Genomic DNA, 23,785 nt, shown 5'->3' with positions numbered 1-23,785 from the left:
TATTTTCTTAGGAAAGCTCTGCTGTCTATTACTAAAGAAAACTGTCCTTAAGCTCCTTTCAGGTCCCTCTTTCTAGGTTGAGATGATGTCATCAGTCTGCTGCAGGCAGCAGAAAGCATTCCCACAGTCCCATTGATCAGACTGTATTATATTACTTTGTGGTATGTCACAAGGTGAGAGGCTGTGGTGGGGCGGATCTTTGTCGGGTATTTCTAAACACAGCCAAGAACTGCAAAGAGGCCAGGGGTTTCATAACAGTGTCATTTTTAAGCAAACATCTCAATCCAGGAAGTCAACGTTCACCCTGGATGATGCCTAAATAGAGATGGTGCTGTCTTTTTGCACAGAAAAGCTGATAAAATAAATGTCAATGTCAGTAGTAAATGTTACAGGTACACCTTACTTAAAATACATGCATGTAACATAAAAAAATAAAAATATCTGGTACTTGACCCTGCCACTAGGAGAAAAAAGGGGAGAGAAGATACAACTCTCTGCAAGTATGAAGTATTGTAGCCTGCCTGCACGTACCTGGATCAGGCTACCAATCTTCCTGATTTGACCAAATCTCAAGCTGTTTTTGAAGGCAAGGCTTTGAAAGTTCCTGAAGGTGTCTAAGCTTGCCACTTCCTCCTTTCTCCCATCTGGCTTTGTGGCCAGCTGCAACATTACCCAGAATAATCATAGCTTTGCCTGTCACAACAGCCCAGCATTTGGATGTAACAGGAAGGTTGAGGAAGTTGTAGTTATATGTAGGTACCTCAGAGCCTGCACATCCTACTTGCAGCAGTTGACCCCCTTCCACTTAATGATACAATCCCTTTAAGTAGGATGCAATGTAGTACCCACAGCCCAAGTACAACCCCTAATGTGGTATTACGGATTAGAGTAACATTAGGGTTCTGAAGCACTTGCCAAATTTTAATGTAGCTAAAAATACCTTTTTAAACAATCAAACAGCCCAAAAAGTATAAAAATAACAATCTACAAAACAACATGGCAAAAATGACACTGGGCCAGGTAACAAGGCTATGTAAAGAAAGTGTTATGATATATTTTATTGCCTTCACTGCCACTGGTGTCTACAGTATGCAAAAAGGTCTTAGCTAACCTCATCAATCTGCCTAAAGCTAAACAACTACAAACACATTTCAAAGAGTTATAAGCCATTTCACTTGTGTTGTGGTTATCATTATTTCACAGCTAAAACCAGCACTGACATTACTTTTGCTGTGGTTACATTTCTGGCTATACAACCAGTTGAAACTATAATATAAACTCACATAAACTGAAGCCAGCACACAATGAATCATTCTGTCAACTGGATATTGATTTCTTGGGGTGGGGAAAAGATGAAATTTCCAGCCGCTCAATGCCTTTATTAATATCAATAAAACGATTAGCACTTACTTATTTTGAAGTATAAAAATTCTTGTTTTTTTCCCCCCAATCTTTTTTTTGTTGTAAACTCTCTTCTCAGATATGATAAAGGAATAGAGACAGTAATCCCTACAGGCTAAAGCTGACCTCAGTGCTGTAACAAGCGACAGGTCTTCACTTGACCGAGAGCTGCAGCTGCACCATGCTAATTGCAGGAAGTGGGAGCTAGACATATGACAACATTCAAAACTGTGCTCATTGCTGAATGACTATGAAGCTGCTAATTTATGAATGGAGCAGCCTTCAGTGCCTCATTTGCACAACAGCTCATTTTTTTTTCTAGCCAGTAAATTTTAGCCCAATCAAACAGATTACCGCATGTGCTCTAGTACTGTTAGTCGCATGCTTGTAGGGTTCCATCACCCCAATATATTATACATATACACACGTACACTATAATTAAATGGGGACTCCACCATACCATATTCTGTTTAAATAGATTGGCTGAATATTGTGTCATCTCACCTATGTCTACCCTGCTGCTTCAAAACAAGGGACTTCCAGGTCTCATTTTCCTGCATCTGCTTTAGAATATGGGACCCAAATTTGATACCCATCAAGGCAGAGCCATGGGTAGGTATGGCTTGTGAGTGCTCAATATAGGACCCTAGGAGCCAGCTATATAAGTAAAACAATTGAATCACACTCAGTTCACTTCAATATCACCAAACATGGCTTGGTGAGGTTCTCATTTCATTTCCAAGAAGCCAGGCTTAGAGATACTAAACCCAGTACCCTGCATTCACTATATCCGGTCTTCCACAGTCCATAGAAATGCAATTATTTTTGTAAATACAGCAGCCTTGTGACTTCTATCAGTGTCCAGCCAAGCACTGGTCAATCTTGTAGGAGGAGTTTACATTCTTCTCTGACTGACCTATGAGGCTGCATAACCCCTGATCCTCTGTCTAGACCGTGCTGATTGGCCCTGTGCTGATCACATGCACCTTCCCAAAAAAAAAAAAAACAACTTTCTAGGAATACACACCAAACTGAGCATGTGCAGACTTATCACTGCTGCTCTAACTATGGCACATTCATTGGGGACAGCAAAAGGGGAGGATCAGAGAAGACAGGATCAAACCGGCTTTTTTACACAATGCATAGGATTAACCGCTTAGGTTCCACAGTGAGTACAACAAGCATGCTTTACTGCATTTACAGACTGATTTTACTGTTGTGGGTTCAGTAACACTTTAAAACAAACTTAACAGCTCTAAAGTAGAACTATAGATAAAACTTTTTTTTTCCATTTTGGATAGAGCCAGGGAGGGTTAAAACCCGTCAGAATGTTTTATCCCCATCTGTGTCATATTGCGGAGATTTACATTCACTTCCTGTCAAAGTGACAGGAAATCCCTACAAATTAAGGGAATTCCTTGGGGACCTCCAGGTCAACAGAACCAGTGTCCCCATAGGAAGATTTCCCCTCTATTACTGTTCTGGAGACAACCCAAAATTTGGGATTTTCTTTCCTTTCATTTACAATGATAATGGTAAACAGGACAACTAGAGAGGGTAAATCTCCTGGGGCACAGATGGCAATAAAACTGACAGGTGTTCTAATCTCTCTCCACTCCACACTATTCACAACTAAAAAAAGGCTTTGCCTTTAGTTAAACCTTACACTGGCAGTACTGACTACATGTAAGCACCACAAAGTACTCTGCATTTTCTCCTGTACAACCGGGGCCCCTAAACTCTGGCCAAGATATTTGCACCAAGTTGGACTTCAGCTTTGCCCCACTTCACTGTCTTGCTAATAAGAAAGCAGGTTCTGATATGCAAAATGCTGAAGGGGGTTAGGTAATGGGTTAAGCTGAAGCCAAGGTAAGGCTTCACTTCATTGGGTGTACAAGATTGGGGGCTGCCTAGGCACACACAAAAGGATATGGAAATCACTAAAGGTACTTACACGCACCTTGGTGTAGCTACACATAGAGGGAGATTTACTAAGACTGGAGAAGTGCAAAATCTGGTGCAGCTGTGCATGGCAGCCAATCAGCTTCTAACTTCAGCATGTTCAATTAAGCTTTGGCAAAAAAACTGGTAGCTGATTGGTTTCTATGCAGAGCTGCAACAGATGTTCCATGCTACAGGTTTTAGTAAATAAACCCCATAGACACTAGTTTAAGAACTCTGAAGGACCTGGCTGGCTTGCTTTACAAGAAACCTGTAGTGACAGAAATATGTAAGCTGCTACTGCAGACCTTTTTCTGAAAATGCTAGTCCTCTGGTCTTCATGCAGTTCCATTATTTCTAGTACTTTCTAAGTCACTGACCCAGTCCACAGGTTAGGACTTTTGACTTCGGCTGATGTCAGATAGGCAATTCTTCCGCTATAGGCAAGACTGCCAGCGGCAGGATCACCAAAGAGGCTGCCCATCTATCCCTAAGGAATTGATTCTCTGTAGCCAAATATAGCGAGATGTCGCTCTGTTGCTGAGTCAAACAGTGATGAACCTTGATCACTAGCCATGGGAGCAACATCTTTCTGCCTCAACTACAGGGGGACAAACAGGCAGCCTCTTCAAGATCCTGCCACTGGCGATTTCCACAAATCGCCAGCAGCGGGCTCCATAGCAAGAGTTCCCCATCTGATATCAGCCTTAGAGAGTATCTAAATTCCAATACAAAAAAATTATATATTGCAGCGTACTAGTCCTTAGTTGTGGCAGCTTTATTTATTTTTTAGGCCTTTTTCCTTTATTTTACCTGGTGATCCTGCCAGTAACACACTTCCTGTCCTAGAATGAGAACGGTCAGTGTATTGTAACTATACAGAAACAACGTTGTCACCATAGGACAGCACCATAATCTCCCCTTCTCCATGACAGAGGGGGTAGGGTTTTGTAGTCCTCGGAGACAGATGGGAACAATGTTAACAGATAACAGTGCAGCACAAGAAGTCATCAGCTCACTAGATTTCTTAAAGGATCCACAGGTATTTTTGTGCTTATTGAACAGATATTACAAAACACTTCTAACAGTATATTTAACAGACCAAAAGGAAGCAAATAAGAAAAGTTTATTATTGGGCTTTACTTTACACTTTAATTTGCTGCATGCTTGTTTGAGGTCAGTGACTCAAACTACTGAGTCTTGAAATAGCCGGGCAACTAGCATTTTTAGAAGGCAGTCAGCAATGGCAGCCTCCATGCTCTCTCTGTACATTTATCCATTAAAGGACTAAGTAAAGGGTGTGGGGAACCAACTCAAGCGTAAATCTATTCTCATTCAAATATTTCATCACTGAGTAGTTTTACCTGAAAGACCTACATACAGCAGGCAATGGGTGTATTTACTAAAAGAAATTTGTTTTACTTAGCTTAGTAAATAGGATGAAGTTGTGTTCACTTTAAATATCCAATCACATTAAAAAAAAACATTAACACAAGATTTTTGTTTGCACATAATTGATGATTGATGTCAGCACAGTCTCACCTTATTTATCAAAACCAAGTAAAAAACTTTCACTTTGCAGTGTGAAAATTCACTTTGCTAAATGAACAAAGCCCCTATTCCTTTAATAAATCAACCACATTGCATGTGTTTAACAGGATATGTTTCTATTCATTTTTTTTTATTATTCCAAGGTTGTGGGAGAAGAAGGGCACACCAATGGACCACAAATATTCCTTTAGCCATGCATTCCCGTTCAAACAAACTTCTCAAAACGGCTATTTCAGTTTGGTGTTGTCACTGGTAAATTGATTCACGTGCTGGCTTCTTAGAACTCTTGGAAGCTACATAAAGCAATATAATTGTCTTAAAAAAATTCCCAACACCACCCAAATGTTGGAGCCATCAAACACTTCCCACCATAGGATTTACCCCAAAATAACTGGCCAGTCCAACCAACAGGGTAACACCTTCTTCATAGCTTTGTGGGTGCTTCTGGGACCCAAACTACTGCATGATAATTATGACAATGATTCAAACTACCAGAGCATACAGAAAACTGATATATCTGTTTTGAGAGGAGCTGGCCTTTAAAAACAAACTTGGACTTGGTATTAAATACTGAAATAATGTATGCATGAAAACTAACAGCAAGCTAAAAGAAACATGATATCAGCCATTCTAACATGACAGAGTACATGTGAAGAATCATCAATTTTTAAAAAAATACATTAATAGTTGGTCTACACTAATAAGCAGCTGTGTGTCTTGTGTACAAATTCAAGGTGCTTCACATACACACGTGATTGTTTGTTTTTAAGTGTATGGGACAACGTTTATTGCAGAATTTCTCTTAATGATGCAGTGGTTTGGAATTTACAGGACATACTAATGTTTCTTTTAGGACAATAAATAACATTTTGCAAACATTTGTATGTATAATTTAACATGACAAGGTACAGATACAGCAGCTTTTTTTTTTTTTTTTTTTTTTTTTTTTTTTAAAAACACATTCCTGTGACTCCCAAAATATATTTTCAATAGTCTCCGTCCTCATGGAAACACACACAGAACATCTTATACCTCCCAGGTACTCAGAAATGGCAACACAGGGTTAATACTTAAATGCGTGAAGAAAAAAAAAAAAAGTTGTAAAAGTGCCAGCTGCATGAGCACACACACATACACACAAATGATCTCTCTGTGCACATAAAGCTGTGCATTAATGACACCCTCACAACCTGACGGAGGCATCGGAAAAGGGGTAGTGCGTCTTGAAGCCAGACAAGAGGCACTGAAGGGGTGGAGGGATGGGGGGAAGCAGGGAGCTGGGAAGGCAGGGAAAGAAAGAATCATCTCCTCTGACCTCTAGTGAAGTGCCAGGTTTTTTCTTAAGCTCTTCACATTTCCTAAATTTGCAGATCTGGTGTCCTGTTTTGCGGTTCCTGCAACTGCTGCAGACTCCACAGTTGATGAGCCTCTTGCAGGGCACACAGACCCCACACCTTTTCCTCTTCTTCTTGGCAGGGTTCCCGCCAGCTCCCGAAGAATTATTCTGCGGGCAGTCTGCCAGATTGGCAATTTGAAACGCACTGTCTGTGACGGCTGCCGAGGCTGCTGCGGGGGAGTGAAGGGCTGTCATGACGATGACCCCTGGAGGTAATGAGATGCCCCCTAGAGCCGGAATAGCGGAAAAAGTTCCAACGCGTTCAGGGAGATTCATTATCTCTGCTTCAGCGGCGCCGCATTTGAGCTTGTTCATGCATTCCCCTGCCAAAGGTCTGCAGTGTTCAGGGGATAAGGTGGAAAGGAAATTATTATTTGCCATTTGCAACGACTCTGGCGCTGCGCCAGGCTTCCCCAGCCTTTGGGAGTCGTTTCTGTGCATGCTGGTCCTATTAGGGTTGATAGCGGCTGATTTCCTCCCCCAAAGCATTGCATTATCACAGTTCCAAGGAGACATGCCTATCCGGGCACTGGGGAAGATAGGAGTGGTGATCCTGGCAATTTTAGCAGCCTGAGGAAATGCACCATTCGTTTTGTAAAAGGTTGCAAAGGACCTATACCTTTCCATTTCCGAATTGTAATCCATAAGGCTGTTTAAAGCCCCCTCCACCAGGTTATCCTTGGGGAGCACGGCAGCCTCAGGGTTCTGTCCATTCTCCACACAGACATTCGTGTTCATATTGGACATTTCTGAGGGTAAGTGGAAGGGGGTAGAGGGGGAAAGAGGGGGGAAACCACCGAAACTGCTTAATTCAGTCACTTTTATTTTTGGGTGAGACCCTCTGCAAACAACTGGGTTTATCTAGAGATTTGGTTTGTCGTTTTTGTCGGTAGAAGAGCTTTTATTTCCGTTTAGGTGATTTTTCAGCAGACATCAGTTTGTCACGGAGCATCTTCTTGTGCATTATCACAAACGCCAACTGTTCCAAGTAAAACAAAGAGAATCATTCCAAAAAGGTGTACATGAGAGAAAAAGAAATAAATATACTGTCAAGATCATTTCCATCACATTAATAAATATGATCCCCCCCCACCCCCTCCCTTCCCTGAACATAATTGAATTGCATAATAGCATTAATAGCTGGATGGAATACCTGAAGGTGGAGGAAGGGGGGGGGGGGAGAGGGGAGGGGAGTGAAATTGGGGGGTGTTGACAAATGCCAAGGGAGAGAGAGAAAGTAGAGATCAAAAGACATGTAAATCAGAGATGGAAAGGGTTATAGTACCTTTAACCAGAGGGCATTTAACGTTATGAAATGCATGAACAAAGTCTTGTCAAGGCACGGAAATGCTGGAAGGCTGCAAGCAAAATGGTCTTGAACAGAAAAACGAACAGGAAATTAGCAAATTAAGTGCTGAGAAAGTCGACAATGCATTGGAGTATCAACTGAAGGCAAGGCACAATGCCATCGAGAGCCTGCCTGTATACAATCTCAACTAAAAAGGAAAAGGGGGGGAAAAAAAATAGAAAACTACCAGCTGCCACAGTGTCCTTCTGTGTCTGACGGTCATTAGTTTGAATCCCAGCACAGCTGGCTCTGCTAGGGTCTTAATTCAATGTACCAAGGACAGGTCTCAATTGGAGCAGCCATTTAAATGGTGGGGAGTGGGGAGGTGGGCCCCTGCAATGTGAGGGAGGGAGAGTGGATGGAAGGAAAGAAGAGGAGAAAAAAAAAAAAAGGATGAGAAAGGGGCCAGATAAAAATAAGTCAGTCAATTTCATATTCTTCTGGTGTTATCTAAGAGCCAGCAGCTGTACTGAGGCTGAGCTCTTTCCAATCACAGAATGAGAAGCCCTCTGCATCCCTAAGCCCTGGTGGCAGCACACACGCTGACAATAAAAGGCACCTGCACATACAGGACGTGGGTGAAGGAAAAGACGCCTCATTGTCTCCCGCCACACAGAAAAAACACAGGTGCTGCTTATGTCACTTTGTTTAGCCTGTTAGATTCCTGACCAGCTCAAAACTTTTCTTGCATACGATCGCTAGAGTTTTAAAAATATAAACATCGCCTTATGTCCCAAACAGGCAATGCCGGATGGACCTCCAATATCAGCTGTCAACAGTCACCGCTGTATCATTCAAAAGAAAAAGAAAAATATAAATGGGGCTGCAAATTAGAACCAGGCCGATAGGAATTTGAGCATCCAAAGTTCAAAATGCTTATCAATTACTGTAATTAAACTCATAATTAGTTTAATGAAGCGTTTTAAGCGTGACTTACTGGTACATGACATTATCTCCTGCAGATGCGACAAGACCAGGCGGTTGTAAACAAATCCTTCCCTAAAAAGTGGGGGATCTAGGTGACGGTGGCTTGTTTTTCTTTTTTTGTTTTTTTTCCAGGAAGCCTCCTGTGGGAGCTGCGATAGGGATCTGAAATCCCCAGCTAAGAAGGACCTTGCCAAAGTGGAAGCGTCTCTGCCCTCTATCAAGGAAAAAGCGAAGGCTGGAAGGCTCAGAGGTTGGCTGCCAGTACAAAGGCTGCCCCAAAAGGCTCCAGGCTAAATGCAGGCAGAAGAGAGGGAATAGGCAGAGACGGGACGGTCCCCATTAACCTAACTACACATCACTTGGAAACTAACTAGTTCTTGGGGGATCAAAGGGAAGAAGGGGGGAGGGGATTTTGGATCCTTGAAAATAAAAAAATAAAAAAAAAGTGATGGAAAAGGAAGTGCTTAGGTGAAAGTAAGGTGAACCAGAATGAGAAAAGCCCTTTGTAATCACCCCGAGGATAGTAATTACACCAGTAACCCGCCGCGCCTGGGGAATCTTTAATATTCCGCGTCTGCTCCGGCTACCGGAGACGCAGAGATCAAAGGTCATCTATAACCTCCCTGGAGGGGGGGGGGAGGGGCTGGTGCAGATTAATTAATAAATGAATCCACCGCCACTTATTACGGCAAATCATCCCCACGTCGCTAAAAGGGCAATGACTTGGAGGGGGGGGGGGGGAGGGAGGTGTGAAGACAGTAGAAACAACAACAAAAATCTGTGTACTTACCACCGTACGGAGAATAGGACGCCAATTCCGCACGCTGCCGTCTGCATGAAATTAGGCGCACATATCAGCCAGCGCAGCTTAGAAGAGGGCACCCCGCCACCGCCACCGTTGGCTCCAGGGCACCCCACTTTTAGGACAAAATAAAAAAAAAATTATAAAAAAAAAAAAAAAAAGGGAGACAAAATTATAAAAAAAATTAAAAAAAGACAATTAAAAATAAAAAAAAAAGAGAAGAGTGGTAATAAGAAGAAAGTGATATTGGGGTGTGGGTGGTGAGGTGTGGGGGGGAGGAGGAGGAGGAGGGGGTGTATTGTGTGCTCTGTGGTCTCTCGGTGGTCTCCTCTCTCCTCTCTCTCTCTCCTCTGTGTGTGTCTATGGCTGGCTCTCCCTGTGCGCTGCTCTCCAGTCAGATGTGTGAGGAGCGGGGAGGGAGGAGGAGGGAGGCAGGCAGGCAGCCTGGGAGTCAGTCAGTCTCTCTCTCTCTCTTTCTCTGCGTGTGGCTGAGAGGCATGGGGGGGCCGTGAGAGGAGGAGGTGAGGGGGGGGGGGAAGAGGAAGCAGGAGGGGGATGGGGGGAGAGCGAGAGAAAAGGGAAGGAGGAGGGAGGCAGGAGAGAGGTGGAGAGTTATTGGCGCCGAGGTGAGGAGGATGCAGGGATGTGGACACCTACTGATGATTGGCTGCAAATTACACCGGGAATCAGAGGCACACACGCGGCCACTGCTCTCTCTGTAGTCTTCCCTCCTCCCCCCCTTCCTCCTCCTATTACACCCCCCCTCCCCCTCACCTCCCTCCTTCTTCCTTTCCCACAGCAAATCCTCGGCTCGCCTCCACAGCCACGTCTCCCCCTGCAGCCCTCCACAGGGACACGGCTGCCATCATTATTATCATTGTCTCGGGGTCGTTATTAGGGGAGTTCCGCAGCCTGGTCCTCCTGCGGGGCTGTGTGAGGCGGAGGAGGAGGAGGGGAGCCATTCACCTCATGCCTTCCTCCATCCCCCAGGTGGGAGCAGGCACTGTGTGCATGGCTGACCGAGTGAACCCTGCAATGGGGACTGGACTGTGGGGACTCTGTCATCACATAGAGGGGAATGCCAGACACATCCTGCACAGGGGGACTGCAGGGAGCTGACAACCTCTCTATACTGGGACCAGTGACATCTACACTGCTGGTTACTAGGGGTTACAGCACTCATCACTGGTCCCCTCTCCTCTATAGGAAATAGGGATCAAGGCATCTGCTATAGCTACACATTGTATTTTTATACCCAGCCCCCTGAAAACTTCCACATTGTTCTTTGTACCAAAGACTATTCATAATCACACTGGTGTGAATAAAATCATGACAAATTGTTGCTATTGGTTACTGCACTCATCTTTGGTCCCCTCTCCTCTCTATAGGAAATAGGGGTCAAGGCATCTGCTATAGCTACACATTTAATTTTTATATCTAGCCCCCTGCAAACTTCCTCATTCTTTCTAGCAAAGAGGATTCATATTATAGAAAGGTAATCATCACAATGATTGGTATTAATAAAATCATGACATCTGGTTGCTATGGGTTACAGCACTCATCACTGGTCCCCTCTCCTCTCTACAGGAAATAGGGGTCAAGTCATCTGCTATAGCTACACGTTGTATTTTTATACCCAGCCCCCTGAAAACTTCCACATTGTTCTTTCTACCAAAGACTCTTCATAATCATCACACTGATTGGTATGAATAAAATCATGACAAATTGTTGCTATTGGTTACTGCACTCATCTTTGGCCCCCTCTCATCTCTATAGGAAATAGGGGTCACGTCATCTGCTATAGCTACACATTGTATTTTTATATCTAGCCCCCTGCAAACTTCCTCATTGTTCTTTGTACCAAAGACTATTCATAATCATTACATTGATTGGTGTGAATAAAATCATGATAAATTGTTGCTATTGGTTACTGCACTCATCTTTGGTCCCCTATCATCTCTATAGGAAATAGGGATCAAGGCATCTGCTATAGCTACACATTTTATTTTTATATCTAGCCCCCTGCAAACTTCCTCATTCTTTCTAGCAAAGAGGATTCATATTATAGAAAGGTAATCATCACAATGATTGGTATTAACAAAATTATGACATCTGGTTGCTATGGGTTATTGCACTCATCATTAGTCCCCTCTCCTCTCTATAGGAAATAGGGATCAAGTCATCTGCTATAGCTACACATTGTATTTTTATACCTAGACCCCTGAAAACTTCCTCATTGTTCTTTGTACCAAAGACTATTCATAATCATTACATTGATTGGTGTGAATAAAATCATGATAAATTGTTGCTATTGGTTACTGCACTCATCTTTGGTCCCCTATCATCTCTATAGGAAATAGGGATCAAGGCATCTGCTATAGCTACACATTTTATTTTTATATCTAGCCCCCTGCAAACTTCCTCATTCTTTCTAGCAAAGAGGATTCATATTATAGAAAGGTAATCATCACAATGATTGGTATTAATAAAATCATGACATCTGGTTGCTATGGGTTATTGCACTCATCATTAGTCCCCTCTGATCTCAATATAAAATAGGGATCATCTGCTATATGTACACCTTTAATTAAAAGGTATATCCAGCCCGCTGCAAACTTCTACATTATTCTATCGAATAAAGATTATCAGTGCGTTAGAAATAGAATCAATACATTGGTATCAAAACAATAATGACATCTGGTTGCTATGGGTTACGGCACTTAGTCCCCTCTGATCTCAATATAAAATAGGGATCATCTGCTCTATGTACGCCTTTAATTAAAAGGTATACCTAGCCCCCCGCAAACTTCTACATTAATCTCTCTAATAAAGATTATCAGTGCATTAAAAATAGAATCAATACATTGATTGTTATCAAAACAATAATGACATCTGGTTGCTATGGGTTATGGCACTTATCATTAGTCCCCTCTGATCTCTATATAAAATAGGGATTATCTGCTCTATGTACACCTTTAATTAGAAGGTATATCCAACCCCCTGCAAACATCTACATTATTCTCTCTAATAAATATTATCAGTGCATTAGAAATAGAATCAATATATTGATTGTTATCAATACAATAATGACATCTGGTTGCTATGGGTTACGGCACTTATCATTAGTCCCCTCTGATCTCAATATAAAATAGGGATCATCTGCTATATGTACATCTTTAAATAGAAGGTATACCCAGCCCCCTGCAAACATCTACATTATTCTCTCTAATAAAGATTATCAGTGCTATAAAAATAGAATCAATACATTGACTGGTATCAATACAATAATGGCATCAGGTTGCTATGGGTTACTGCACTCATCTTTGGTCCCCTCTGATCTCTATAGGAAATAGGGATCAATTCTTCTCCTACAGGTACAGATTTTATTTTTATACCTAGACCCCTGCAAACTCCCTAGTTGTTCTTTCTACCAAAGACTATTCATAATCATCATATTGATTTATATGAATAAAATCATGACAAATTGTTGCTATGGGTTACTGCACTTATCTTTGGTCCCTCTCATCTCTATAGGAAATAGGGATCAATTCATCTGCTATAGGTACACATTTTATTTTTATATGTAGCCCCCTGCAAACTTCCTCATTGTTCTTTCTACCAAAGAGGATTCATATTATAGAAAGGTAATCACCACATTGATTAGTAGTAATAAAATCATGACATCTGGTTGCTATGGGTTATGGCACTAATCATTAGTCCCCTCTGACCTCAATATAAAATAGAGATCATCTGCTACATTAACATATTTTATTAGAAGGTATACTCAGCCCCCTGCAAACTTCTACATTGTTCTCTCTAAATAAAGATTATCAGTGCTTTAGAAATGGAATCAATACATTGGTATCAATACAATAATGACATCTGGTTGCTATGAGTTACAGCACTCATCATTAGTCCCCTCTGATCTGTATAGGAAATAGGGATCAATTCATCTGCTACAGGTACAGATTTTATTTTTATACCTAGACCCCTGCAAACTTCCTCATTGTTCTATCAAATAGGATTTGTGTTATAGAAAGGTAATCATCACATTGATTTGTATTATTAAAATCATGACATCTGGTTGCTATGCGTTACTGCACTCATTAGTCCCCCTCTGATCTCGATATAAAATAGGGATCATCTGCCGTGTGTACTCTTTTAATTAGAAGATACACCCATCCCACTGCAAACTTCCACATTGTTCTCTCTACTAAAGGTGATCAGTGCTATAGAAATAGAATCAATACATTGAATGGTATCAGTAAAATCATGATATCTGGTTGCTATGGGTTATTGCACTCATCATTAGTCCCCTCTGATCTCAATATAAAATAGGGATCATCTGCTATATTTACACCAGGTATACCCAGCCCACTGGAAACTCCACATTGTTCTCTCTATTAAAGATGATCAGTGATATAGAAATTGAATCAATCAATACATTGGTTGGTACAAATACAATAATGACATCTGGTTATTATGGGTTACTGCACTCATCTTTGGTACCCTATGATATCAACATTCATTTCTCAATCATTTCCCTTTTGGGATTAATAAAGTATTCTGAATCTAAAATATTGATTAAATCTTCTATTACATTTACAGATTTTATTAGAAGATACACCCATCCCCCTGCAAACTTCCACATTGTTCTCTCTACTAAAGGTGATCAGTGCTATAGAAATAGAATCAATACATTGAATGGTATCAGTAAAATCATGATATCTGGTTGCTATGGGTTATTGCACTCATCATTAGTCCCCTCTGATCTCAATATGAAATAGGGATCATCTGCTATATTTACACCAGGTATACCCAGCCCACTGGAAACTCCACATTGTTCTCTCTATTAAAGATGATCAGTGCTATAGAAATTGAATCAATCAATACATTGATTGGTACCAATACAATAATGACATCTGGTTGCTATGGATTACTGCATTCATCTTTGGTTCCTTCTGATCTCAATATATATTTCTCAATCTTTTGCCTTTTGGGTTTAACCTCCCTAGCGGTAATCCCGAGTGTAGCTCGGGGTAAAATTTCTATACCAAGAGCAGTAACCCCGAGCTACACTCGGGCTTGCCATGCGGCACTGCTCTGGGGGTCCCTGCAGCACTTACCTTGTCCTTCGCTCCCGCAATGTGTCCCCTGCAGCGTCCCCAGTCATCTCCTCTGGCCGATGCCGGCATCTGTCTTCTGTGTTCCGGTCCCTGTGACGTCGGGATGTACGGGCGCCAGAACCGGCGGGAAATTTGACATTTTTAAAAAATGTAATTTTTGCTATCATTGCTGTTTCAATGCATTTCATATATATTTTGTCCCTAGTGCTTTGTCCTGTGCCCTGCGTGCATTTTAAATGTTCTTTCTGCCTGGAAACTGAGAAAAGTCCATGGCGTCCAAAAGGCGTCCCTTTACGTCAAAAGCGGTTTTAGAACAGCGATAGTAAATCTGAACAACTTGCAGAATTGAGTGATAATGATTCGTGGGGAAATTCGTCATCAGACACTGAAAACGATTTTGCGACTTTGCTCAGCGATGTGCGAATTTGCCTCTGTATTTCAAATTTCAGTGTTTTTGGTTTGATTATATTATTGAATTAAATTTATTATTATTATATTGTTATTTTTTATGATTATTTATTAAATTATAATTTATGATTTCGTGTTTCAAATTTTAACATATCCAGGATGTTTAATAGACTCTTGTTCGGACAGATTTCAGTGAGTTATTCCTAAAAATTACAGCCTACAATAAAAAACTACATATTTCCATGCAAAAAAATGGTACCGCTTTCAGCACAAAAAATCGGAAAGAATCATACCGCCAGGGAGGTTAATAAAGTATTCTGAATCTAAAATATGGATCAAATCATCTGCTACATTTACAGCTTTTATTAGAAGATACACCCATCCCCCATCAAATACAAACTTCCACATTGTTCTCTCTGCTAAAGATTATCAGTGCTATAGAAATGGAATCAATACATTGATTGGTATCAATACAATAATGGCATCTGGTTGCTATGGGTTACTGCAATCACCATTGGTGCCCTCTGATCTCTATAGGAAATAGGGATCAATTCATCTACTATAGGTACAGATTGTATTTTTATACCTAGCCCCCTGCAAACTTCCTCATTGTTCTTTCTACCAAAGATGAATTATGTTATAGAAAGGTAATCATCACATTGACTGGTATTAATATGGGTTACTGCACTCATCATTAGTCCCCTCTGATCTCAATATACATTCCTCAATAATTTCCCTTTTGGGATTAATAAAGTATTCTGAATCTAAAATATGAATCAAATCATCTGCTGCATTTACAGATATTATGAGAAGGTATACCTAGCCCCATCATATATAAATTTCAACATTGTTGTGTTTCTACTACAGATGATCAGTGCTATAGAAATGGAATAAATGCTTAGGTTGGTACCAATAAAATAATGACATCTGGTTGCTATGGGTTACTGCACTCATTATTAATCTCCTCTGATCTCAATATACAATATGGATGAATTCATCTGCTACATTGACACATTTTATTAGAAGGTATACCTAACCCCTTGCAAACTTCTACATTGTTCTTTTTGCTACAGATCAGTGCTATAGACATGAAATTAATACATTGATTGGTACCAGTAAAACAATGGCATCTGGTTGCTAGGGTTTATTGCACTCATGAATAGTCTACTCTGATCTCAATGTAAAATATGGATCAATTCTTCTTCATTCATTATTATTATTATACAGGATTTATATAGCGGCAACAGTTTGCGCAGTGCTTTACAAAATGAAGGCAGACATTACAGTTACAATACAATTTGGTACAAGAGGAAACAGAGGGCCCTGCTCGTTAGAGCTTACAATCTAGGAGGAAGGGTTGAGTGATACAAAAGGTAATAGCTGTGGGGGATGAGCTGATGGAGGAAATACAAGGCAGTTGACTAGGTAGAAGCAGGATAGGCTTCTTTAAAGAGAAAGATTTTCAGGCATCGTCTAAAGGTGGATAGATTAGGAGATAGCCAGACAGATTAGGGGTAGGGAGTTCCATAGGATGGGAGAAGCTTGGGAGAAGTACTGGAGGCGAGCATGGGAGGAGGTGACATGGGAACTAGAAAGCAGAAGGTCCTGAGAGGATCGAAGAAAGCGGTTTGGTTGAGATCTTGAGACCAGGTTGCTGATGTAGCTGGGAGCCGAGTTGTGGATGGCTTTGTAAGTTGTTAGTATTTTGAATTTTATTAATTGGGAGAGTGGAAGCCAGTCAAGGGATTGGCAGAGAGGGGTAGCAGACACTGAACGGTTGGTAAGGTGGATGAGCCTGGCAGCAGTATTCATGATGGATTTTATTAGAAGATATACCCAGCCCCCTTCATATACAAACTTTCCCATTATTCTTTCTACTACAGATGATCAGTGCTATAGAAATAGAATAAATGCATTGATTGGTACCAGTAAAATCATGACATCTGGTTGCTATGGGTTACTGAACTCATCATTAGTCTCTTCTGATCTCAATATAAAACGTATCAATTCATCTGCTACATTTACAGGTTTTATTGGAAGATTTCCCAGCCCTACTTAGATATATAAACTTGTTATCGCAAGTAAAGGTGATCAGTGCTATAGAAATGGGATCATTACTTTGATTGGTACCTGTACAATAAAAGCATCTGGTTGCTATGGGTTACTGCACTCATTATTAATACTCTAGGTACTGAACTACCAAAAATAAAGCCTAAATATGTCATAAAAGCATTACGAATTCATTTGCTGCTTTTCTAGTTTTTATTTTATTAGAACATATGAAAAACTGAATATATAGAAATGCTATAGAAATGGAATCAATACATTGATTGGTACAATAATGGCATCTGGTTGCTATCGGTTACTGCACCCATCATTAGTCCCCTGTGCACTGATCTCAATATAAAATATGTATAAATTCATCTGCTACATTTATAGATTTTATTAGAAGACTTAACCTGCCCCCTGTTATCTGCAAATTTTCATGTTGTTCTCTCTACAAAAGATTAACAGTGCTATAGAAATTGAATCAAGACGCTGATTGGTACAAATACAATAATGGCATCTGGTTGTTATGGGTTACTGCACCCATCATTAGTCCCTTGGCACTGATCTACTAAAAATAAAGTCTAAATATGTCGTATAAGCATCACTAATTCATCTGCTGATCTTTTTTTTTTTTTTTTGTTAATTAGAAAAAAAACTTAATATAAAATATGTATCAAATCATCTGCTACATTACTTTTTTTTGTATTGGAAGAGATACCCACCCCTTTATATACACACTTCCACAGCGTTCTCTCTACTACAGATGATCAGTGCTATAGAAACAAATCATTACATTGATAACATAATGACACCCAGTTGCTATGGGTTACTGCACTTATCATTAGTCTCCTTTTCACTGATCTCAATATAAAATATGTATAAATGCATCTGCTACATTTATAGATTTTATTCATCTGCTGATTTTTTTTCCATCCAGTTGCTATGGGTTACTGCACCCATCATTAGTCCCTGGGCATTGATCTACAAAAAATAAAGTCTAAATATGTCATATAAGCATCACTAATTCATCTGCTTATTTTTTTCCATCCAGTTGCTATGGGTTACTGCACTTATCATTAACCTCCTTTTCACTGATCTCAATATAAAATATGTATGAATTCATCTGCTACATTATCAGTTTTTTATTTTGTTAGAAGATATACCCAGCCCCCCTCGTATATAAACTTACACATTGTTCTCTCTACTAAAGATAATAGTACAATAGAAATGGAATCATTACATTAATTAGGGCCAATAAAATAATGACATGTGGCTGCTATGGGTTACTGCACTCATCATTAGTTCCCTTTGCACTGATCTGAAAAAAAAACTGAAAATATGTATCTGTACTAATCTGCTACAATTACAATTTTTATTTTGTTGGAAAATATACCCAGCCCCATATACAAACTTCCACACTGTTCTCTCTACTACAGGTGATCAGTGATATAGAAGTGTAATCATTACATTGATTGTTACTGATACAATAATGACATCTGGTTGCCATGGGTTTGCTGCACTCATCATTGGTCCCCTTTGCACCGATTTACCAATAAAATAATGACCTCTGGTTGCTATGAGTTACTGTGTCCATCATTTCGTCCCCTTTGCATTGATCTACTGATTGTTTGTAAGCAATACTAATTCATCTGCTACATTTCTAGTTTTTATTGAATGAGAAGATATACCCAGCCCCCTGCTTTCTGCAAACTTCCCCACTGTTCTCTCTACTAAAGATGATCAGTGTTAAAGAAATGTAATCATTACATTGATTGGCATTAATATAATAATGACATCTGGTTGCTATGGATTACTGCACTCATCATTAGTCCCCTTGGATTTCTATAGGAAATAGGGATCAATTCATCTACTATATGTACAGATTTTATTTTACCCAGCCTGCTATCATCAGAAAAATTCTAGACTGTTTTCTCTACTGAAGGCTATCAGTGCTATATAAATGGAATCAATACATTGATTAGACTTAGTAAAATAATGTCATCCATTTGTGATGGGTTGCTGCACTCATCATTATCCCCATTGGCACAGATGTACTAAAATTAAAGTCTGAATATATCATATAAGTGTCATTAATTTATCGGCTACATTGGATAAGGCAGAATACCCGTGTAACTTGCAATCAGAAGAGACAAGCTTGTATTTCCTCCGAGCTCAACTCTATCCGAACTTGAACATCATGCTCTTTTGCAGTCCACCTAGCTGCCACCTGGGTCATTCACATGTGAAATTAAGGGGTTGAAATTGAAGTGGCACACCATTGCTAAGAGGTCCAGATGCAACTTTATTCTATTAAAGGTCAGGGGTACAATTCAAAAAGTAGCCAATGCGTTTCGGCGGGCTGCCAAACAAGCTGCTGATTAGGCCTGTGCTTTTAATTCACACTTGAAAAAATATCATTGTAGGTCCAGTTCACTTCTGGTTTGTTCAGTCAATCCCTGATGAAGGGGGCACGTAGACCCCCAAAACACATTGGATACTTTTTGTATCCAATACTTTTGAAAAAGTATCCAATGTGTTTTGGGGGGTCTAAGTGCCCCCTTCATCAGGGCTTGACTGAACAAACCAGAAGTGAACTGGATCTACAATTATATTTTCTCCAGTGTGAATTAAAAGCACAGGCCTAATCAGCAGCTTGTTTGGCAGCCCGCCGAAACGCGTTGGATACTGTTTGAATTGTACCCCTGACCTTTAATGGAATAAGGTTGTATCTGAACCTCTTAGCAGTGGTGTGGTACTTCAATTTCAACCCATTGTACATCACACTACATGCCAAGACTGTGGAGATCTTTTGGGGTGTAGAGGCCGCCTACCCAGGAACCAGATCATTTACACCAACAATAATACCTTAAGATAACAATACCAATAAAATAAATCTGTGGGTCCAGTGCTATCTTTCTACTTTCCTCAAATGTACAACAAAGTATCTTGAAAAAAAAAAAAGGTACTCTTCTTTTCCCCCCCAACCCAAAAAAAGTCTGCAACTCAGTTGCAGGCTAGAGAGAGAGAGAGAATTAGCAATGCTTCACTTTTTGAGTGAAAGTAGAATTCCAGCCTCAACCCACAGTAACTATTCCTAAATGTTCCCTTCCCACTCCTAACACCTATTCTTACCAACCTGTGTAAGAATGATCCATATGCTTACCCATTTTCAGGCCGCTCCGATCTGGTCACATGATCCCCTGTGTCAGCCAGCAGTGGCTGATTGGGAGAAGAGAGAGCACTCGACTATGGTTGGGAATGCCTGGGATCAGTGACGTCACCCATAGACTTCCATGTCCCAGCCATTGTTGGCACTCCCTCCTCTCCCCTGCAGCCACCGCTGGCCGACACAGGGGAACTGGATCACATGGCCGAACTGAAGTGGGCTGAAAATAGGTAAGTATATACAGTACCTCTTTTTTACTCAGGTTAATCAGCATAGGTGTTAGGGAGGAGGTAGCATTTTAAAGACTAGCTACTTGTGGACTGACCCACTTACAGATTTGGCGGCAGGGTGGCTGCTCTGCGCTGGATCACGTACTTAGTACGTGATCTGCTGTTCCGGGTTGGGAGTGCTGCCCCAGCTGTGCTGTGATTCTGCACAGCACAAGCTGATCCGCGAATCCCAGCCAATGATTGATGGCTGAGACCTGCTGGTTGGCTCAGCAAATCACAGAACAGTTTCGAGTGTTGATTAACAATACTGGGACTGTATACTGAGAAGCGATTTAGTAAAAGTAGCACCCAATTCACACAATAGACATTGTTAGATACACAATTAACTCTTTGATCACCCCTAGATGTTAATCCCTTCCCAGCCAATGTCATTAGTACAGTGACAGTGTATAGTATTAGCACTGATTACTGTATTAGTGTCACTATTGATTTTGGTGTCAGTAAGGCTAGGTTCACACCTAAGCATTTTGCCTTATGCAGAAATGCACTACAGTCCATTTAACATGATTTCCTATGGGTAAAGTTCACATCTCTGTGTTTTCAATGGGTGCAATTTTTGGAAAGGGGCAGAGACTTTTTTATATGCAAAACAATGCAGTTTGGTTCAATACACTTCAATGGAGATGCTGCAGATATGCATGTAGTGTGTTTTTGATGCCTTTTACATTTTTTAATCTGCCCAGCAACAAGTTGGCCAAAAAAAACCCCATAAAAACACATCAAAAACACATCAAAAGCGCATAAAAAATGCGTGTGCAAAACGCACTGCAAAAGCACTGCAGAAATAGATCAAACCCAAACTGCATAGGTGTGAACCTAGCCTTAGTCAGTTAGCATACCCCCCAGCCAGTGTCAGCTAGTGTCAGATTTCCCACCACACTATCACAGTTCCACTATAAGTCACTGATCGCTGCCATTATTAGTAAAAATAAAGAAATAAATAAATAAAAATTACAGTATATACTGTATAACATAGTTTGTAGACGCTATAATTTTCACGCAAACTAAGTACACTGCTCAAAAAAATTAAAGGAACACTTTGAAAACACATCAGATCTCAATGGGGAAAATATCATGATATGGACTGGGTAATGTGTTAGTAATGTAAGGATGCCCCATTGTTTGATGGAAATTAAAATTATCAACCTACAGAGGACTGAATTCAAAGACACCCCAAAAATCTAAGTGAAAAAACAATGCAGCAGGCTAGTCCATTTTGCTGAAATTTCAATGCAGCAACTCAAAATGGTACTCAGTAGTTTGTATGGCCCCCACATGCTTGTATGCATGCCTGACAACATCAGGGCATGCTCCTAATGAGATGACGGATGATGTCCTGGGGTATTTCCTTCCAGATCTGGACCAGGGCATCACTGAGCTCCTGAATAGTCTGAGGTGCAACCTGGCGACGTCAGATGGACCAAAACATGATATCCCAGAGGTGTTCTATTGGATTTAGGTCAGGCGAGCGTGGGTGCCATTCAATGGCATCGATTTCTTTCATCCCAATACTTAATGGCAGTCAGGGTGCCATCGTCTATCCTGTAGAGGTGTGTGCGTCCCTCCATGGACATGCCTTCCCAGACCATCACTGACCTACCACCAAAAGGGTCATGTTGAACGATATTAAAGGCAGCATAATGTTCTCCACGGCTTCTCCAGACCCTTTCACATCAGTCACATGTGCTCAGGGTGAACCTGCTCTCAACTGTGAAAAGCACAGGACACCAGTGGCGGACCTGCCAATTATGGTGTTCAGTAGCAAATGCCAATCAAGCTCTATGGTTCCGGGCAGCAAGCACAGGGTCCAGTAGAGAATGTCGGGCCTTCCAGCCACACTCATGAAGTCTGTTTCTGATTTTTTGGTCACAGACATTCACTCCAGTGGCCTGCTGGAGGTCATTTTGTAGGGCTCTGGCAGTCCTCATTCTGTTCATCCTTGCACAAGGAGCAGATACCGGTCCTGCTGATGGGTTAAGGACCTTCTACAGCCCTGTCCAGCTTTCCTAGAGTAACTGTCTGTCTCCTGGAATCTCCTCCATGCTCTTCAGACTGTGCTTGGAGACACAGCATACCTCCTGGCAATGGCACGTATTGATGTGCCATCCTGGAGAAGTTGGACTGCCTATGCAACCTCTGTAGGATCCAGGTATAGCTTCATGCTACCAGTAGTGACACTGACCCTAGCCAAATGCAAAACTAATGAAAAACAGTCAGAAAAGATGAGTAAGGAAAAATGTCAGTGGCCTCCACCTGTAAAGCCATTCCTGTTTTGGGGGTCATCTCATTGTTGCCCATCTAGTGCACTTAATGTTATTTTCATTAACACCAAAGCAGCTGAAACTGATTAACAACCCCCTCTGCTATTTAACTGACCAGATCAATATCCCAGGAGTTTAATTGACTTGATGCTATACTCTGATTAAAAAGTGTTCCTTTAACTTTTTTGAGCAGTGTAATATACACTCTTCAGGGTTTTTTCTATTACTAAAATTTATGAACAAATTAAATTTTATAAATTTTTTATTGGTTATGTTTTATAGCAGAAAGTAATTTTTTTTTAAAATGTTCAGTCTTGTTTCATTTATATAAACTCATTATATAAGCTGATCTCTAGCGATCAGACAGATTCCCGATCATGTGATTGCTGCAACAGCTAGTCACAGTGATCATATGATTGAAAAATGTCTTCCGCCTCCCAGCATTGCTACTCACGTAAAGGGCCCCCGGAGCCAGCAGAGAGGGATTAAATTGCTTGGAATTGGTAAAAAATTTAAATCTAGTTGCACTGCATCAACATTCCCTTTCACACTGCACTGTATGTAATAAAGACTTCACTGTTTCATCTGTTACATTTATATTTATTATTATTATTATTATTATACAGGATTTATATAGCGCCAACAGTTTGCTCAGCGCTTTACAGTATAAAGGGAGACAATACAGCAACAATACAGTTCAATACAAGAGGGATAGGAGCGCCCTGCTCCTGGGATCTTACAATTTATCATTTTTTTTATTTCTCATAAAAGATGCAAAAACTTTAAATACAAACTAAACAAAGAAGAAATGTGCTGAGACTGTCTGAGCATGCAGTATAGTGGGATATAAACCACAGGAATGGCTACAGTTTCCTCCAGCTAGAACTGGACAGACGTACACTTAGTGCACTGACCTGGAGCAGAAAATTAGTCACCCAGGAAACATAATAGCAATAATCTGACCGTGGCAAGGATGGGTCAACTAATGCACATTCCAATTTGAGGACACATGGCAGAATTTCTCTTCAAAACATCTTTTTTTTTTTTTTTTTTTCCCTCTCCCTCCAGCTTTTCTCTAACACTGAGGTTTCTCTGCTAAATTTCATCCAGAATTTAAAT

The 23,785-nt window shown here is 40.7% G+C and overlaps 1 protein-coding gene across 7 annotated transcripts in view; it reads right to left on the bottom strand.

Annotated features, from left to right (window-relative positions):
- CXXC4 (CXXC finger protein 4) overlaps positions 1 to 10,088 on the bottom strand; it is a 347,965-nt gene extending 337,877 nt beyond the window's left edge. For 3 of the 7 annotated variants that reach the window (XM_089680525.1, XM_089680523.1, XM_089680524.1), the window contains exons 1-2: positions 9,355 to 9,881; positions 6,209 to 7,268 (exon numbers count right to left, since the gene is read on the bottom strand). In XM_089680525.1, coding sequence (XP_089536651.1) covers positions 6,209 to 7,036 — 828 coding nt within the window. In that variant the 5' untranslated portion in view covers positions 7,037 to 7,268; positions 9,355 to 9,881. Of the gene's footprint in view, positions 1 to 4,450; positions 7,269 to 7,574; positions 7,841 to 9,354; positions 9,882 to 10,023 lie in introns of those variants that run through there. The other 4 variants (XM_089680520.1, XM_089680522.1, XM_089680519.1 and 1 more) reach the window with 4 other exon arrangements.
- Positions 10,089 to 23,785: the final 13,697 nt, after the last annotated feature.

The sequence above is a fragment of the Staurois parvus genome, unplaced genomic scaffold, assembly GCF_062004578.1.
Source record: "Staurois parvus isolate SC_StPar_1 unplaced genomic scaffold, SC_StPar_1.0 ptg000244l, whole genome shotgun sequence".
Taxonomy (NCBI): domain Eukaryota; kingdom Metazoa; phylum Chordata; class Amphibia; order Anura; family Ranidae; genus Staurois; species Staurois parvus.
The sequence above is the reverse complement of the archived record's forward strand: the minus strand, read 5'-3'. Positions and strand labels throughout refer to the sequence as shown.